Raw genomic sequence first — 17965 nt, forward strand, 5'->3', positions numbered from 1 at the left:
GAAATAGGTCTGTCTAGGATAGTCTAGATGGTCCTGCCTCAGTGCAAGGGCCGGAGCTAGATGGTCTCTTGATGTCCCTTCCAGTTCTTTGATTTTGTGAAATAATAATATGGTCTTGAAATACAGCCAGAGTATAAGGTCCTGCAGACACTTGCCTCCAAACAACTTGTACTTTAGTGGATTTTAATATAGGTAACGGCATAACTTATGCAGATTTTTAATTAAATCAACACCACTGGCACGTCTGAATAAATAATCCATTTGAAGGTTAAACCTGCCATCTGTCTTTGTCTGGACAGGAAGTGTTATGGGTATGTATCCTACAGTTCCTTCCTGCACCTTTGTTACAAGATCAGTCACCCGATTCTTTAAAATAGGTGAAAGTGTTTTGTCTCTTTATATTTTCAAAAGAAATACAAGGGAAAGGCTATATCAAATGGTGGGCCTAAGAACAAGGCCATTGGTATTTCAAGATGTGTGAAGGCAGTAATAGCTGTGGTACTCACAAAGTGCGTGTGTGACCTTGCAGAAATGGCTGCTCGTCATTCCAGATAACGATCCTGTTTTATGGATGTGGGAACCAACACGCACAGCGAGGTGTAAAGCAACTCAACTGAAATCATACAGCAAGTCATTGTCCAGCGCTAGGATTAGAACATAGGATTTTCAGACTCTCGAGGTCCATGTTTAATTCAGGAAACACACAGCCTCTATGAACAGCCTGTTTCAAGTATGGTAACTTCCTAGACCCTAAATGCTGTGGCTGCAAGTGGGAGAGGAACAGTGGAAAAACCCTGGTCACCCCACCCTGTTCTCTCTCCCTTTCAGCATCTATTCTCTGCTAGTGCGTGGCACAGTGACTGGACAAGATGCACCTACGATTTGACCCGGTAAATGGCAGCTCTTATGTTCTCATGTTTTCTCTTTTGCCATTTGCACAGTTGAGAGAAGAAAAATTACAAGAGGAGAAAACTTCAGAGGATCTGATCCACAAGCTAATTCTGGAAGACATGGAAGTAGGAAAAAGAAAAATGGAAGAGCAAAAAAAAGAGGAACCACTGATGCTTAAAATGAATCAGGAATGCGTAAGTACCCAAATATAGCTCTGCATTGTCAGGACCCAGTCCTGGGGCAGTAACTTTTTTCTAGGCACAGAAGTTGCTTACTTTAAAGTCCAGTATTTGCCACTCCTACACTGCTGACACTTGGACTTCTATACCCTTAGAAAAGAGAACTTCATAGCAGAATTGCCTTACTTCTTTCTACCCCTGAAGGGACTGGAGACAGTAACCTGAGTTCAGCTATGATACTACAGAATAGAAATACATTCTGTAAACCATACCATCCTATCTTTTTTCCCCCTCATATGTATTTCTGTAAATACAATTCTCTATTTCTCTACCTACCTCAGGTATATATGATTCCTCTGAGCCTTGGCCCTTTGAACTTCATAGTAGCTAAAGGAATGCAAGAAATAATGCCTTTTAAAAACATTTCTAAAGTAGCATTTTCTGTAATCCTAGCAACATATAATGAATACAGGTGAAAATATTGGACCAGCTTCTCACTTAGCTACTCTTGTAGCTCCAGTAATAGTGGATCTGTGACCATTAACGCCAGCTGGAAAATCATTCTGTTCTCTGCATGTCACTTGTAACCGCTGCATGGACTTCTGGGGGTTTTGAAATGTAATTAAAAAAGTTTGTTTCCCAAGTGACTCATTTTGTGTGCGTGTCAGCTAATTCTTCCTTGATTAACTTCAGTTTCCTGAACGACTCTCGGACTCGGAGAATGAGGAACCTTTCCAGGGCAAACAAATGCATCGGTCAGCTTTTGTGTCCAAGGGCAGCGCTTATTCCTTTCCTTTCTTTTCAGGGTAAGAAGTTGGGGGCTCGGTACAAATTGATTAATGTCCATGACAAACCTAAATATTGTTCGTGATCATTTCGTTGTTGTGAACATCCTGGAGGTGCTGAAAATCTCACTCAAACAGCTGTCATAACCCAAAATTAGCTGTGGCTATTTTCAAGTTGGAGACCATGAGACTGGAATTATGGGGGAAAAATAAGCTCTGTTTGTCTTGTAGCTGCCACACAATTCTCAGGGGGTTAATCCTCTGCAGGATTTATTCTAGAGCTTGTTAAACTTGTCATCTTTATTGTTCGCACTTCGTGATGACCTATGTGGTAGCTTCATCCATAACACTATTCTTTAAACCACCCTCACAAACACCCCCTTATGTCCTCTGCCTCATAACTTGTTTCTCTTTACTCCTTGCATCACAGTGTAAAACTAAGTTAAGGAGCACTAGGGGCTTTCATAATGTCATGCAGTTACTGAGGGGTAATGTGCCACAAGCCCTGGGTGTGGGGCAAGGTGTAGTGCCCCAAGAAGCAGACTGATGTGTAGTGCCAGGCCCAAAGAAAGCACCTGAAACAAGACACAAGGACTGAAATTATAGCTGAGAACAAACCTGCTCGGCTTACAACCATCCCTGGATGTACCTAACCTTGTTAGAGTCCTTCCTGCTTGACAGGGAGTGCCCCCAGTTGCCCGCAGTTGTTCCTGTGCCCCAGCCCAAGCAGTTAGATACCCAGTTCCTGCCTCGGCCCCAGTGGGCTCCAGAAATTAGGCAGATCCATCCCCACAGGGATCTGGTCCAGCATGCGTACACAGACCATGTCTAATGTACCCTCTCAAAGCAGACGCCTAGCTGCTTTCTTTCTAAAGGCAGTGAGCAGTGCCAAGGCTATTGCTTGGCTTCACGGATTTGCATTCGCTAAATAAAATAAATTAAGAGCCTGGTGATTAGAGCGTTTGCCTGGGAAATGGGGACCCTAGTTCAAAGCTAGATCTCCCAATCCACCAGACACTGCACTAACCACCAGCCTGAAGCCTGAGCTTTGGATGCCATCCTTCCTATTGAAGCTGTGCCGTTGTGCAGAAAGGACTGTAGCTGGCTCTCCGTGCTCTGACCACGAGGCTCTTAAAAGGTGGGGCTACCACCACCAGTTCCTCTTCTGCTTCCTCCAGCCACGTTTCAAAAGGCAACAGTGTGTCCCGCTCAGTTCCTCCAAATGAGAAGCACGGAAGTGCCAGCCTGCAGCCCTGATACAAGCCCCAGATGCACCCCAGTGCTTAGTTTGGCTGGCATTGCTCAGTGTGTGGGTGCTTTGGGATCACCCTTCTGCAGCACCTTTGTCCCCCCTTGCTCTGTATGGGGAGCCCAGGTGCCTAACAGTGGGTTCTGGGTCCTGTTCTTGAGGCCGCTTAAGTTAGACACCTACGTCTTTTATGTGCTAGAGCGCCCAGTCAGTCTGCCTCCCAAATCTCCTTACCCCAAACATGGGGGGGGTCTCCTGGGCCAGCTCAGTTCTGCCAAGGCAGGGACCTCCACCCCACACAGTGCGAGTGACTGTTGCTGGTGTCACTATTGTGTTGCTTTTAAGTGAATACCCAAGTTGAATGTGTTACTGATCCCTGCTTTCTAGGAGCCTCACCTCCAAGGTGGAGAGAAGTCAGAGCTGCAGCGACACCCTCCAAGATCGATCAAAGAGCAGGCAGCGGGCAGCTCCAGCCAGCAAAACAAAGGTACCGGCTGAATCTGGAAGCGTGTCACGTTCCCTGGGGGAGATGTTCACATGTAGGGCGGCTGGTAAAGACACCACCACGCTGGTCATTTAGAAACAGAAACTACCGAGTTCTGTCAATGGAGGTGTTAGCTCTGGGTGACTGATCAGACCCTGCCAGAGGAGCTGATATTGGAAAAAACAGACAATGCTTAGGCTTTTTCCTTTTTTAGCCTTGCATCCTATGGTAACTGAGTCAAAAGGCTCCTTTTTTGTGAATTTTTTTTTCCAAGCTGATTCCTTGACTGTTTAAACCAATGGACCCCCTCAGAGCCTTGAAAGAAATCTTCCAGCCCCACCCAAACTTTTTTTCTGTCTGCGTTTTGGAAAATAATTACTTCCCCCCTAGACACACCAGTCCCTGTCAAGTTGTTTTTCAAACAAAGCAAAAATGATCACTGTTGTCCTGGCCTTTGCTTCTCTGCCTGTGCGCTGGTAGCACAGGTCTACGAAGAGCATGTCCAGTCTGGCTTTTTGGAAAAACCATGGGGCCCAGTGTTTAATTGAAAGGAAGTGACTGGCCTGCTTTGCAGGGACACTGTGTACCCACAGTGCATACAGGCTTTGGTAGGAGTCGTGGTTCCTAAGCACATCTGGAGGGTTTTCAGGTAATGTCTGGCTGCTGTTCCAGCCCATGTAGGGAGTTGCTCCTGCTGTTTCTGGAAGCAGTTTGTGGAAGTGTTTCCCTTAAGAAACAGGGGTTTCTTAATCCCTAAAACCTTTGTCAGCACCATCAACTCCAGTACTTGCCCTCTCTGACAGAAGCCATGCTAGTCAGTCATTCGTTCTCTGTTTCTGACTCCTTTACTAATCTTCATCTATGGGGCCATTTCTGCCTCCTCCTAATCATGCCTCTGGCCAGCGGGATCCCAGTGGTTTGCAACGACAGCAGCAGCTTTCCCACGTGCATACGGTGTGGTCTGGTCTGTGCTGCCCGGCGTTGGCTCTCCCGCAGCAGGTGTGATCCCTGCCGATTCAGTCCGTGCTGCTTAGCCCACTCGCACCCAGTACCTGGTGCCTTGTGTCCACATGCAAAGGCCCAGCCCAACCAAGGTAGGAGATGTGGGGGATGTGGCATGCTTCAGTGTCAGGGCCTGCCTAGCAGATCTGCAGCCCTTCATCTCTTCTCCTTCCCTCCCCCTGCTCTCTGCTGAGCCTTCCTGCATGGGGGTGGGGTGTCCTCTGCAGCCGTGGACCGAGCCCTTTGTTCCAGAGCCTTCCTTCCTCCAACTGCACGTCAGGGTCTTGACCTCCACTGATTGAAGCGGTACCTCAACTTCCCTCCATACCTCCCTGCCCAGCCAGCGATCCTCACTAAATCAGTCTCCATGCAACCTTCACAACTCATCTTGGATCAGGGCAATGTCCCTGTCCTCCCCACATCAGCTCCCTCCCTTACTGGGACCTTCCACTTGGTGCAGTTAAATCCCTCTTCTTCAGCCTCTACTTCATCCCCTGCAAGTGATATCCAACCATGCAAAACATCCAGTCAGTGTAAGAAGCCCGAGGAGTCCCTTGGAGTGCCAGCATGGTTGGGAAGCAGAAGGCGATGAGGACGGTCCTCACTCAGCCATACTTGGGTGACCCAAATGGTGTGGGTGACGAGATTCAAAGGACTGCCAGCTTTTCTGAGGTTGCAGTCATGGCCCCTGGTCTGGGAAAAGGTCCATCTCAAAGGGCCCAAGCCAGGTCCCATTGAGGTTGACGGGATCCATTGCAGACTCCTCTATTGCTTTGAATGCCATCAGCTGAAATGGCTTTGTGTTCAGATAATGCACAGGGGATTGATTATTTTACTGGTCCTGCTCTGTGTCCTTCAGACAACCTTTCCACTTTTTGCAATTGAGGAGTTAAAGCCTGGGTTTAATACTTATTCTTTTCCACCCCTGTCAGTCAGCTGATGGAAAGAAAACCTTTCTGTTTATCTGCTTTCAGCAGCGGCCCCTTGCCGAACAATCCTGCTGCTGGTTGGTGTATGCCAGTGATTCTTGGGCCCTTATTTGTTCCATTGCTTCAAGCATTTCACCACTAGTACAGCCAGCCAGCTTCCCCTACTTGGGGAGAAACAAGCATATCCTAATGCTGTAGATGAATGTGGGGTTTAGTGCATCATGATCAGCCCTTTAATGTGCTCCAGCCTGCTCTGGTTGCCAAGTCTGCTTCAGACTACCAGAGCTGGACTTGTTGCAGTGTCATAAACTGCCTTCCAGATTAGTGTGCGCGCAGCTGAGAGGCTGGCAGGCAGGATCTCGGGGGCTAGGAGAGAGGCTAGATTTTGTGCCCATTGTTAAAGTGTGGGGGGAAGAAAGTTGCTGGCCAGAGCCAAACAAGGTGTTTGAAGCTGGCTGGTACAACAGGTATCTTGATCTGATACACGGGTGCAGTGGTTACTGTGCTTGTGTTTTTACTCCAGTCCCTCTCTTTCCACCCCTCTGCAACCATGAGCTTTCTAACCTCGATGACTTGTCCTGCAGGTCATGTCGGCAACCAGTACATCCACGCCTATCGGAGTACTGTTATCCACCCAAAACAATCGCTGCCTCTCCGCTCCCGATCTGACTGCAGAGAAACGTCTGACTTTCAACTCGGCTTCCTCGCTGTCCACACTGCACAAACCGGAGCGCTCCATCAGCCCCGAGAGCAACGACAGCATCTCGGAGGAGCTCAATCATTTCAAACCCATCGTCTGCTCGCCGTGCACCCCTCCAAAGCGACTTCCTGATGGCCGCGTCCTGAGTCCTTTGATCATTAAGTCAACTCCAAGGAACCTCAGCCGGAGCCTGCAGAAACCAACCACCTATGAAGCAAGCCCCAGGATCCTGAAAAAATGGGAGCAGATCTTTCAGGAGCGCCAGATCAAAAAGACTCTCTCTAAAGCCACCCTGACATCTCTGGCTTCAGAGACCGGGGAGGACTTCCTGGTCCCTGACATTGCACACTCCCTTCATTCCAGCAAAGAGCACCCACGAATGTTAAATGATCAAGTCCCCCCTGACACTGCCACAGACAGTAACATGGAGATAGATTATTCCCCCTCTATCAGCAAAGGCAAGCCAGAAGGGGCTAGTGACAAGAAAAGAGGTTCACAGACCTTAACAGTAGACAACAGTTCCTGTGAACCTAACACAAGAACAAACAGAGCCTCTCTGAATGCTCAAGACACGGTCGATGTCAAAGCAAATTCCTACGTGGACAAATCTTGTCTTAGTGTTGGCACAAAAATAATGACCAGAAGAATCATTGGAGCCAACCCAGCACCACCAGACAGTAGCCCAGGGGGAGTTCTGGTCAAGACGGCAGGGAAAAAGCAGCTGAAATACCTGAACAATAGTGAATTAATTAATGTGCAGAATGGTACCTGCAACTCTGTTGAAAATGTCAGCAGTGAACAGCCCCCTTCGCTGCGCCGGGGCCGGAAGAGATGTTGTAAAACAAAGCACTTGGAACAGAATGGGTCTGTTAAAAGACTGAGGCAGACAGCTGGCGAGATGGGCTTGGCCGTCGACGATCCCCTGGTGAGGGAGATGGAGCAAAAATTGCAACAGGAGGAGGAGGACCGGCGGCTGGCTTTGCAGCTGCAGCAAATTTTTGACAGCGAGAACAGGACAGTGGATAGGAGGAAAGGAAGAGTGGATCAGTATCTCTTGCGGTCAAAGAGCACTACGGGTGCGAAGTAGCACTTAGCGGACGATGTTGCCTTTTCTAGAGGACATGAGGTTTTGAAAAAGCCTATAGGGAAAAAACTATTTTCTTGTCATACTTCCACCTGCAAAATTGTTTCTCATTTTTAATGGTAAAACACTTGAGGTCCAGTTCAAGTAGAAGCTGGGGTCCTTGCAGGTTACACGCACACACACTCATCTGCCTTGTATATTCCCTCAGTCTAGAAGGGAAGTCTTGATCTCACCATGCATACACTGAAATGCACTTAAATGTGGTCGCTGACATTTCTAAGTTAAGACTAAAAGCGGGCATTTTTTTACTAAAGCCATGACACCAGCAGTTTCTGAGCCAGCGGTAAGAACATAGAAAATAAGGTGAAAGAGACCTCAGGAGGTCACATCTAGATTCATAGATCTAGTCCAACCCCTGCTCAAAGCAGGACCAGCCCCAACTACATCATCCCAGCCAAGGCTTTGTCTACCTGGGTTTTGAAAGCCTCCAAGGATGGAGATGCCACCACCTCTCTAGGTAACCTGTTAAAGTGTTTTACTACCCTCCTCATGAGAAGGTGTTTCCTAAAATACAACTTAAACTTCCCTTGCTGCAACTGGAAACCATTTCTCTTTGTTTTGTCATCTCCTGCACTGAGAATGGTCCAGCTCCATCCTCTTTGCAACCCCCTGCAGGCTGCTATTAAATCCCCTCTCAGTCTTCTTCTCCAGTAAGCACAGTTCCCTCAGCCTTTCCTCACAAGTCGTGGGCTCCAGTCCTGGAACCACTTTCATTGCCCTCCACTGGACTCTCTCCAATTTGTCCACATGCTATCTGTAAGGGGGGGGGCCTCAAAGCTGGACACAGTACTCCAGATGTGACCTCCCAGTGCTGAATAGAGGGGAAGAATCACTGCCCTCCAGCTGCTGGCACCGCTCCTACCAATGCAGCCCAGCATGCTACTCACGAGGGCACGCTGCTGGCTCCTATTCATCTTCTTGTCCACTGTCACCCCCAGGTCCTTTTCTGCAGAGCTGCTGCCAAGCCAGTCAGCCCCCAGCCTGTACTGGTGCATGGGATTGTTCCCTCCTAAGTGCAGGACTTTGCATTTTTCCTTGTTGAACCTTGTGAGATTTCTTTTGTTCCAATCCTCCAGTCTGGCTGTTTCTCTGAATGCTACTAGCCCTACCCTCCTGCGTATCTACTACTCCCCAAACTTGCCGAGTTCGCACTCCATCCCATGTTCCAGGTCGTTTATGGAGATATTGCACAAAACTGGCCCCAGAACTGACCCCTGGAGCTCTCCACCTGGTACCGGCTGTCAACTAAGTATTGAGCCACTGATTGCTACCTTTTGAGCCTGACCATCCAGCCAGTTTTCTATCCACCCTACAGTCCACTCCATCCAACCTGTACTTCCTGAGCTTGTTTGCAAGCATGTTGTGGGAGACCATATCAAAATCCTTGCTAAAGTCAAGGTACATCACATCCACTGCTCTTCTTGCATCCAGAGAGCCAGTCATCTCATCACAGAAGGCAATCAGGTTAGTCGGGCATAACTTGCCCCTTGTGAATCCATGCTGACTGTTGCTTAATCACTTTGTTCCCCAGGTACTTAGAAATGGATCCCTGGAGGACCTGCTCCATGATCTTTCCAGGGACTGAGATGAGGCTGACCAGTCTGTAGTTCCCTGGATCTTCCTTCTTCCCTTTCTTAAAGATGGGCACTATATTCACCCTTTTCGAATCATCTGGGACCTCCCCCAATTGCCATGAGTTTTCAGAGATGATTGCCAGCAGCTCTGCAATCGCATCAGCCCACTCCCTCAGCACCCTTGGATGCATCATGTCCAGCCCCATGGACTTGTACACATCCAACTTTTCTAAATAGTCCCTAACCTGTTCTTTCACTGCTGGCTGCTCATCTCCTCCCTAAACTGTGCTGCCAGGGGCAGTAATCTGGGAGCTGACCTTGCCAGGAAGACTGAGGTTTAAATGCATTGAATACTTCAGCCTTTTTTCATCATCTCTGAGTAGGTTTCCTCTTCCATTCAGCAAGGGACCCACACTTTCCCTGACCTTCCTCTTGTTGCTGACACTTGTAGAAGCTCTTGTTACCCTTTACATCCCTTGCTAGCTGCAACTCCAGTTGTGCTTTGGCCTTCCTGACTTCAGCCCTTCATGCCCAAGCAATACTCTTATACCTTATACTCCTCTGTAGTCATTTGTCCAAGTTTACACTTCTTGTACACTATCTTTTTGTGCTTTAGCTCACTGAAGAGTTCCCTGCTAAGCCAAGTTGGTCTTCTGCCATACTTGCTAGTCTTCCTGCACATCTGAATACTTTGTTCCTGCCCTCAGTGAGGTTTCTTTAAAATACAGCCAGCTCTCCTGGACTCCTTTCCCTTTCAGACAGGCCTCCCAGGGGACCCTGCTTATCAGTTCCCTGAGTGCATCAGTGTCTGCTTTTCTGAAGTCTAGGGTCTTTACTCTGCTGCTCTTCGTCCTTTCTTTCCTCAGGATCCTGAACTCAATCATCTCATGGTTGCTGCTGCCCAAATTGCCATCTACTACTACATTCCCCACCAAGCCATCCTTGTTTGTCAGCAGCAGGTCAACAAGAGCATGGCCCCTACCTGGCCTCTCCAACACTTGCACCAGGAGTTGTCCCCAGCACTCTCCAAAAAGGTCCTGGATTGCCTGCGCGTTGCTGTATTGCCCTCCCAGCAGAGACAGAAATTGAAAAGACCTAGTCACATAGCTAGGCCAGTGTTAAGGCCTCCAATCCTATGTCCTTTTCCACTCTTGCTGCTAGAAATGGTGCATGGATCCTTATCACAGTGTATAATCATCGAATTTTTCATAAATTTATAGCAGTAGGACAGGAATGTGGTTCTGCTTCATGCTTTCTTTCCAGTTAATGAGAGCTAAGAGTAGGATGCAGTTTTGTAACACTCCTTCAAGGGCACACAAAGGGAAATCCATCCCGCAGTCAGGAGCACAGGTTATTTACACAGTGCATGAAGCCAGACACAAAGTAGGAAATGTGGAAAACAAGGACGTTACTGAGAATGTGTTCCTGAAAATGAGCTGTATGCTGTCGGGGAAAGTGGAGACTTCCACCCTGCTCTGCTTGGGTTCCTCTGGTGCAGGGGTGGGCAAAATGTGGCCTGGGGGCTGGATGCGGCCCGCCAGGCCATTCTATCCGGCCCATGGGGTCCCTAAATAATTTTGAAAATTAATATTTATCTGGCCCTGGCTGCCTATCATGTGGCCCTCGATGGCTTACCAAAATTCAGTAAGCAGCCCTCTGCCCAAAATAATTGCCCGCCCCTGCCCTGGCATCTACGAGCAGAGAGACTTTCCTTTCTTGCCCTCTTCCCCCTGCACCCTGGTAAGGAACTGATTTCATTTCCTTGTGACTCCCCCATAAGCATCTTTAAAGATGCTGGGGAACCAGAGTCCTGCAGTCATAACAATGCCTTTGGCGCTTCTCTCCCACTCCTGTTCAAAGCATCTCATATCTCTAAGTATCTGCTGCCATGGCTTCGTGAATGTGTAAGCTGTGGCAACATCCCAATACAGTCACCAACTTTGGGTAATGCAAAGCTCCCATTGGAGTCTTGAGAGGTGCGGGTATCCAGCAGCTTTCAGTATCTTGGCTCTTGCCGTTTCACGTTGGGTGCTCAACACCCAGTGACATTCCGGGCCTAAGTGGCTTGACTCTCGGCCCAGGGCCCTCTCCATGGGAGAGCACGTTGTGCACCCCAGACGTGGTGGTCAGTCCAGTCAGTTCCTGCAGGGCTCTCTCTCACCGTTAGTTTGGTGTCACAGCATGGCCCAAATAACCGATGTCCCAGACAGCCTGCTTGGTATTCGAGAAGACAACCTATCTGTCCACAAGGCACGACGGGCCGTGTGTGGCTAGCTCAGGTATAGGAAACAGCATAGGCCTCTCAGTGCCGTACTCTGAAAAGCAAGCTACGTCACCTGGGTAGATTCAGCAGAATTGTTTTTATAACCCAGGCGAGCTTCCCCCAGCTCTGCATGGTGCCAGTGCAGCATGTCCAACGGGTGCTGGTTTTCCTCTGTCTTGGACTGGTTACAGGACAGGATTGGCATCACTGGGTATATTAAGTGTTCGTGCCCAAAGCCAGTATCAGGTGCATTTACTTAGGAGAGGACTATAATTCATTCTTCCTTTTCCTCCCACCTGTAATTATCATCGCTGTTAAAACAACTGAAATTCCCTCAATTCCCACCAGCAGCGGGCTCAGAAATGTCAAGCCTGCTCCCTGCTCAAGTACTGCCTTTCAGTGTATTCACTGTGAGTCCAGGCCTGCTAGTACACGGGTCTCTCTGCTTTAAATACGACCTTTCTCTTCGTGGTGCGAATCTGCCAGCGAATGTCTTGCGGGCCCTGGCACCAGGTGACAGATAGTAACAGATGCCTAAGGGATAGTGTGGCAGGCTGCTGGGTGGATGGATGGGGTCTGGGGAAGTTCTGGTTGCGTGGCATACCGGTGGGGTTGATTGTAGAAGAGTTCAATTGTTCTCTTCCCTCTCAGATACATCTCTTCACTTCCTGTACCTTGGCAGCTTCTCTCCTTGTGTGGTAATGAATGGCTTGCCTTCCTGGGATCAAAGAAATTGGTTTTATTTTCCCCTTTCCGCAGTGTAACTACAAGGACCCTGAAGCTCCATGCTACTTTGAACCAGATGTTTTGGTTTTGTTTTTGTTTTTTAAAAAGAGAAGAAAAAGAAATAAGAAATCTTATATTTTAATGGATGAAATTTATATATTTTAAATACTATATTTCAACAGATCGACACTTTTTCGTTTTGAGAAATCTTGTAGCAATGATGACATAATATATTATCGCATTAACACAACAACTGCTGGATGTTCAAATGGTATGCGAAGTCAGGAAAAGGGTGCTGGGTCTCCGCACGCGACTATACCCGGATGGCTGCGGCACACGGGTTCGGTACGGTCTGACCCTCTTTGGAGAGAGAATTCTGCCCTCAGTTACGTGCTTGCAACCTCACCGGGCCAAGCGCACTGCTGACTGAAGTAGGCACAAATTCATTCACTCAAAGGGAGTTGAGCGTGCTGATAGCCAACGTCCTTGACATCCACTGTTGGCTGTCATTGACTTAGTCGAAGTCAGTCAGGTGGGGTGGATGTGAATAACTGAGGGTTGAATTTGGCCCCTTCTAGTGCTTAAGAACGGCAGGATAATTTAAGGACAGAGTTGCTTCTTTTTTTTATGTACCCTTCATTCCCTTGTTCTAAGAGCTAAAACTTTTTGTACTATCCAGACATTCTGAGTTTATTTTATTTTGGTTTTCTTACCCCCAGTTAATGCCTTGAAACTTGAACCCGGCTTCCTCAGTCAGTCCCCATCCTTTCTCAACGTGCTCATGATGGTGTCTTCTAGCGCTGGCTTTGCTGAGAGAGCCTGGCGTGGGTTTTACAAATCGAGTGCGTGTCTTCTGGGAATGAGATTTTGGGGGTCCTGCCCACCAGGCCAGTGTCCTTTTTTTGGATTGTTTTTGAACACTTTTTTTAAATATGGGGGTGGGGAGGGAGGGGGAGGGTATTGTGTGTTTAATCTCTTTTTGTACAAAATCTGAGTCTCAGTGGATTTGTAAGAGGCACTGTCTAGGGCAAAAAAAGTTCCTTGAGCCAAAGCTCTGTGGAAGAAAATAATGCTTGAATGTCTGTTATGTGCTCTGTTCTCTATGGGTTGCTCACACAAAAGGTCTGTCTCGATAGCAAAGCTGCCACTGATTCAGTAGATACAGCTCTGGACCCTGCTAGGCCCTTCTGACGGTGTTGGTCCATTGCATCCATATTTATTTAAGGGGGCCTTTGGTTTCTGTGTGCACGTATAGAATAATTGCAGGTCTGAAAAGACCTTGTTCCTCTTTGAAAAGCTGGTCACTACCCGGATGCAGCAGCATCTTCCAATGTGGTGGTGGGGCTGGTTCGAGGGGGTGCTTATTCACAAAGCATTGCGCTAGTTTTGCAGTCCAGTAATGCAACCTTTCTGTGAAACACAAGTGCAGTCCTTAAAATTATCCTCGCCATCTCATTGCTTCATGAAGACGGGCCCCAGTCAGTCACCCTCCAGTTCCAGAGCGCAGCCCAAATCCTGCTCCCTTCAAAGTTAGCGAGAGCATGACCGGACCCCTGCAGCCTGCCCCTGCGTCCTGCGAAGGTGCTGGGCATCTTTCCACTGATGTGCTGGTGCAGATTGCAGGAGGAGAGGCTGAAGACTGAAGAGGCGATTTTAAGATACGACCTAAGGGAATGTATTTATTCATTTAACACTGTCCTGAAGGTGAACAAGGCTTTTATTACTAAAAAGCTTGTGTTTAAAAAGACGTACTTTATGTAACCTCACTTAAAAGAAGAGAAGTTCCCAGCCCCTCTCGCACGCTAACAGTCAAATGCACACTTCCTTTGTTGCAAGGAGAAATACCGGTCAAATAACAGCTCGCACTGAGACACCAGAACTGTGGATGCTGTTCAGGATCTCCGCATTTTGCGGAGGCACTAGAGCAAAACCAAGTATTTATTTAAAATGGATATATTTGGAAATCATCGTTAATCTTCCTCCTTTTCTGATACCAAGTTCTCTGAGGGATGCAGCACAATCCCTCTGGTCTGCCAGAAGGCGCAGGCACGTGTCTGAGATCTTGGACACCTTCCCCCACCTTACTGCCTTCCTGGAAGACTAACTAGCAAGCAGTTGCCCTGGCTCGTAGCACTTCCATGTGACCAGAAGGGGCTTGGGATTTTGTGTCGTAGCTGAATGACTGAATCTGCCAAAGATGCCACGTGACTGAAAAGTTGCTCTGAATCTATGGCATTCCCTCCGTCAGAGGGGGAATAAGTATCGCCATGCTTTCCTGGGGTCAGCGATGACAGATGTCAGTCAGTAAGCAAATGAAGGAAAAGTGCCAAAAGAATGGATTGCGCAAGATGATTGTATAACGCTGTCCTATATTGTCAGTATTTCTTTTCTTCAAATGATATTGTACATGCAGTATGCAGTAGTCAATGACGTAGAGCTTGAACAAGTGCTTTGTATTTTATCATTGAAAGCAAGGGGGAGGTAGAAGCCTTAAAGACTATAACTGATCTTAAAAACAGGCCTTTAGCAATGCTTCAAGGATAGCCCTCCTGGGCTCTCAGCTGGACTTCCGGGATCTCTTTGCCATCTTGTAGTTATTCAGTGAAAGGCTGACAAGGAGCTTGTCCTGTGCACTTGGGAAGCATCTCATCCAAACCCATCCTCTCTGATTTTTCGAGAGAGAAAGCGGAAGACCATTCCTTGTACAACTCTTGGAGGTGGACAGGAAGGCCCAGAAGATCACTGTGATGTAGATCTATGGGATCTTTTGTAGATCTTCGCAATTAGGCGAAAACTGGGATGCATCCGTTACTGGGACGGTAGCTCAGAAGCAGGAACGATCGCTCTATGTGCTGTTTGATGCAAACCTGTTTCTTCCCTGTATCTTTCACCCACCGCAAAGGATCAAACAGATATAGAATTAGCTCTTCACTATGCAAAGAAAAAAAAAGTCTTTAACTGATTACAAATAATGGGCTTTTGTGTATGCCTGGTTTTCTGGTGTTTCCTGTCAAACTGTTGAAAACAAATCTAGATGTTGCTACCTTTTTTCCACTATGCTTTAAATTGTTGTGCTTTGGTGTGTCCTCACCTTACAACTCAAACAGCAGTGCAACAAAAGACTGTGGTCATTCTGGGTCTCAACATTATAAAGTAAATCAGCGGTTACTGAAAGATCATTTACTTGCATGTGTATAATACGCGGGTACGATAACATGCGGGGTTCTTTCGTATTGTGGCTTGTTATTCCAAGCAGAGTTATACCATGGTCGTGAAAAACTGTCACAACATAGAAATGTGCCAATCGTACAAATACCTTGTGCATTTTAACAGCAGAAAAGAGGGCTCTAACCACAGGATAAAGGCAGAGGTTAACATAGAATAAAAACCAGGTTCTTAAGGTGAATGACCAGTATTTTTTTTTTTATTTCTGAAGTCACTACACACATTAACTTGATTCTGCCAGGGTCTGTTCACACGTGTGTCACAGCTGCCGCTGGCTACTAAAGTCTGTTGGTGAATGCAAGGAACCCACGACTGCTGTGTCCAGTCCACCAAGGTGTTAGCTAGCCAGTCCTGCAAAGAAATGCTCCTAAGTCCTGGACTATGGTAAGTTGAGGCTGAGAATGAGTTGGCAGCGAGTACTGGACTGACACAATGATAGCATAAGTCTGAACTCTAATCTCTGTCTTCTGCTCCTGTTGAGTTGAACTGATATTGGCCAAAATGAGAGAGAATTGCACCATTTCTCTAGCATAGACACGGCTTCTATCGCCTAGGGTGGGATTTTCAGAAGAGCCCAGCAGGGGCCTTGCTGATTCAAATGCAATCAGGGAGCAGAATTAGGGTTAAGATATATGTTGGAGCATTGTAGATCAGAACAAGCCATTGGGAAAGGAGAGTTGCTATATAAGCAGAGACCTTCGTAGATGCTATAAGGCACCAACACAGGACTTGGAGTGAGCTCCAGTAATGTTTAGCAGCAGTCACCCTGGGGAAGCCACCCAGCCCATGCAGAAATGATGGGGTGAGGAGGGGTCTCGAGTCAGGGTGTGGGAACACCTCCTGCACTATGTTACAGATGGATGGATTTGGGAAGGTGCTAGAGGACTAGTAGTGTGACTCCTTGTGTGATGGACTCGCATCCAGCTGCCTTTGCTGTGCGCCCTGTTGCACGCCTGGGCTTCAGTGTCTCTTCCAGACAAAAGTCCAGTCTTGCCTTGAAGGCAGCGGTCATTCCAGTCCTGTATAAGTCATCCTTCCTTTGCCATCTCTCCCACCTGATGGAGGGCTGCTGCCATCTCCCCACACCCTATAAGCTATGTCCTTGTACCCACTTCTTGCATGAAAGCCAAGGGGTGGTGAGGAGAGGGCTGTCTCCTCCCACCCCGTTCCCTGCTGCCATATCCAATTCCAGTTGATTTATCGGGACACACAAGCCTATGTTGAACCATTGCCAGTACTAGGCCCAGGCCAAATGGTAGCAGCGTGCACTGGACTATGTCACCCCCACCCACCCCAGGCTTCAACTGCTGAATGGAAGATGACACCCCCCCCACCCCTGCGCAGAGGCCAATTAGGCAGCAAGGGAGAAATTCCTTCCCAGCCCCAGAAGAGTGATTAATGCCTGAAATGGGGCTGCCTAATCCCAAGGCAGGGAAAGGACTTCTCCCAGCCCCATGATTGGGGCATGTGAGCCCATAGATTTCAGCTGCACCCTTACCAATCCTCTCCCCAAGCTCCTGAGAGGGGAACTGGGGCCATCTCTAAAAGGGGTGAGGGTTTACTTCTGGCGCTGAAGAATGGTAGGCCTAGTAAGGGAAGGGAAGGGCTGCATCACCCCTTGCTCCCAGCCTGCCCCCCACCCCTGCTCCCCTACACCAGGGCAGGCAGACAGCACTGCAGCCAGGGCTCGGTCCCAAGGCAGGTAAGCATTCCCCACCTTCCCTTCGCTCCCCTCTCCTGCCTGCCACTGCTGGGTGCGGTCCTGGGAGCAAGACAAGTGCCTGCCCACTCCAGCTGGGTTGCAGTTACTGGGAACTGTGGCGGCAGCAGCAGAGGCCTGGGGGCATATTCCTCCTCCCTGCACCTGCTGAAGGGGGGATAAAAGGGGTGTGGCCACCCCTCTGGGTCTTCTCCCATGTAAGAGCACTCGGTGCTTCCTTGCACAGCTGGCCTGCAAATCTCCCAAGTGCCTGAAGACACAGGATGCCCCATGGTCTACAGCACCAGAACAAGGGCTGAACTGCAGGAGGTTTGTACGCTCTTTATTTCCATGCTTGGAGCTGTGATGTTGCGGACAGCAGCAAACATGACTGCGCTGCTCCAGCAAACATGGATGTCACTGTCTGAGGCCGGCCGAGTTGCACGTGTCCTTTTGCTGCCCTGCGTTTCCAAACCACTGCAATAGACTGGTTCTAAAACTCGCGTCATCTTCCAGCAACGCAAACAGAAGCTCCAGTTTCCCAGAAATGTGTCTATGTAGCAAACTTCACTCTGGCTGGCCCCACAGATGGACTTCCCTTCACCAGAGGACAATGTTTGAGGCTCTGGATCTTGGCCATAGCTGATGGTACAGCCCACGGCTGCCATTTGCTTTCCTGGACCTCGGCAAAAGCTCCTGCAGCTGGGCTCTGACCCAACCCTTCTGCACTCCTGCACTCCTTGGGAAGGGTCTTGCTGGAGCTGGCGATCACGGCCTTGTACGTCTTCTGGAACTCCCTCACCAGCCGCAGGGCCTCCTGGTACTCCTTCGGGTTGGACGTCTTCTTCTTCAACACTGACACTAGGGAAAATCAGAGTCACGATCTTGCTGGCTGTCCCCTGGACTCAGTTCTCTCCTTGGGGTCATGCTGAATTTTATTCTCCTGTTGCTTCCCTCCCAACTCCACTGGGGAAACCAATGGCCACCCCACCCTGCACCCTTTGCTTCACCAGTGCTCCCGCTGAGTCAGTGAGGATCAGCACTGGAAAGGCTGGCCCCGTAGCATAAGACTGTTTTTTTTCCAGAAGCACCCAGGCATCAAGCGCCTCACTGCA

At 48.5% G+C, this 17965-nt stretch overlaps 2 protein-coding genes across 2 annotated transcripts in view; one reads left to right on the top strand and one right to left on the bottom strand.

Annotated features, from left to right (window-relative positions):
• RNF169 (ring finger protein 169) overlaps positions 1-15332 on the top strand; it is a 54671-nt gene extending 39339 nt beyond the window's left edge. Inside the window, exons 3-6 of the mRNA XM_059724642.1 lie at positions 942-1085; positions 1764-1876; positions 3492-3591; positions 6104-15332. Coding sequence (XP_059580625.1) covers positions 942-1085; positions 1764-1876; positions 3492-3591; positions 6104-7306 — 1560 coding nt within the window. The 3' untranslated portion in view covers positions 7307-15332. The remainder of the gene's footprint in view (positions 1-941; positions 1086-1763; positions 1877-3491; positions 3592-6103) is intronic.
• Positions 15333-17172: 1840 nt separating this feature from the next.
• The window catches only part of XRRA1 (X-ray radiation resistance associated 1), a 29756-nt gene continuing 28963 nt past the window's right edge, over positions 17173-17965 (bottom strand). The window contains exon 18 of the mRNA XM_014603509.3: positions 17173-17711. Within this exon, the coding sequence (XP_014458995.2) occupies positions 17404-17711 (308 nt within the window). The 3' untranslated portion in view covers positions 17173-17403. The remainder of the gene's footprint in view (positions 17712-17965) is intronic.

This window comes from Alligator mississippiensis, chromosome 1 (assembly GCF_030867095.1).
Source record: "Alligator mississippiensis isolate rAllMis1 chromosome 1, rAllMis1, whole genome shotgun sequence".
NCBI classification, from domain to species: domain Eukaryota; kingdom Metazoa; phylum Chordata; order Crocodylia; family Alligatoridae; genus Alligator; species Alligator mississippiensis.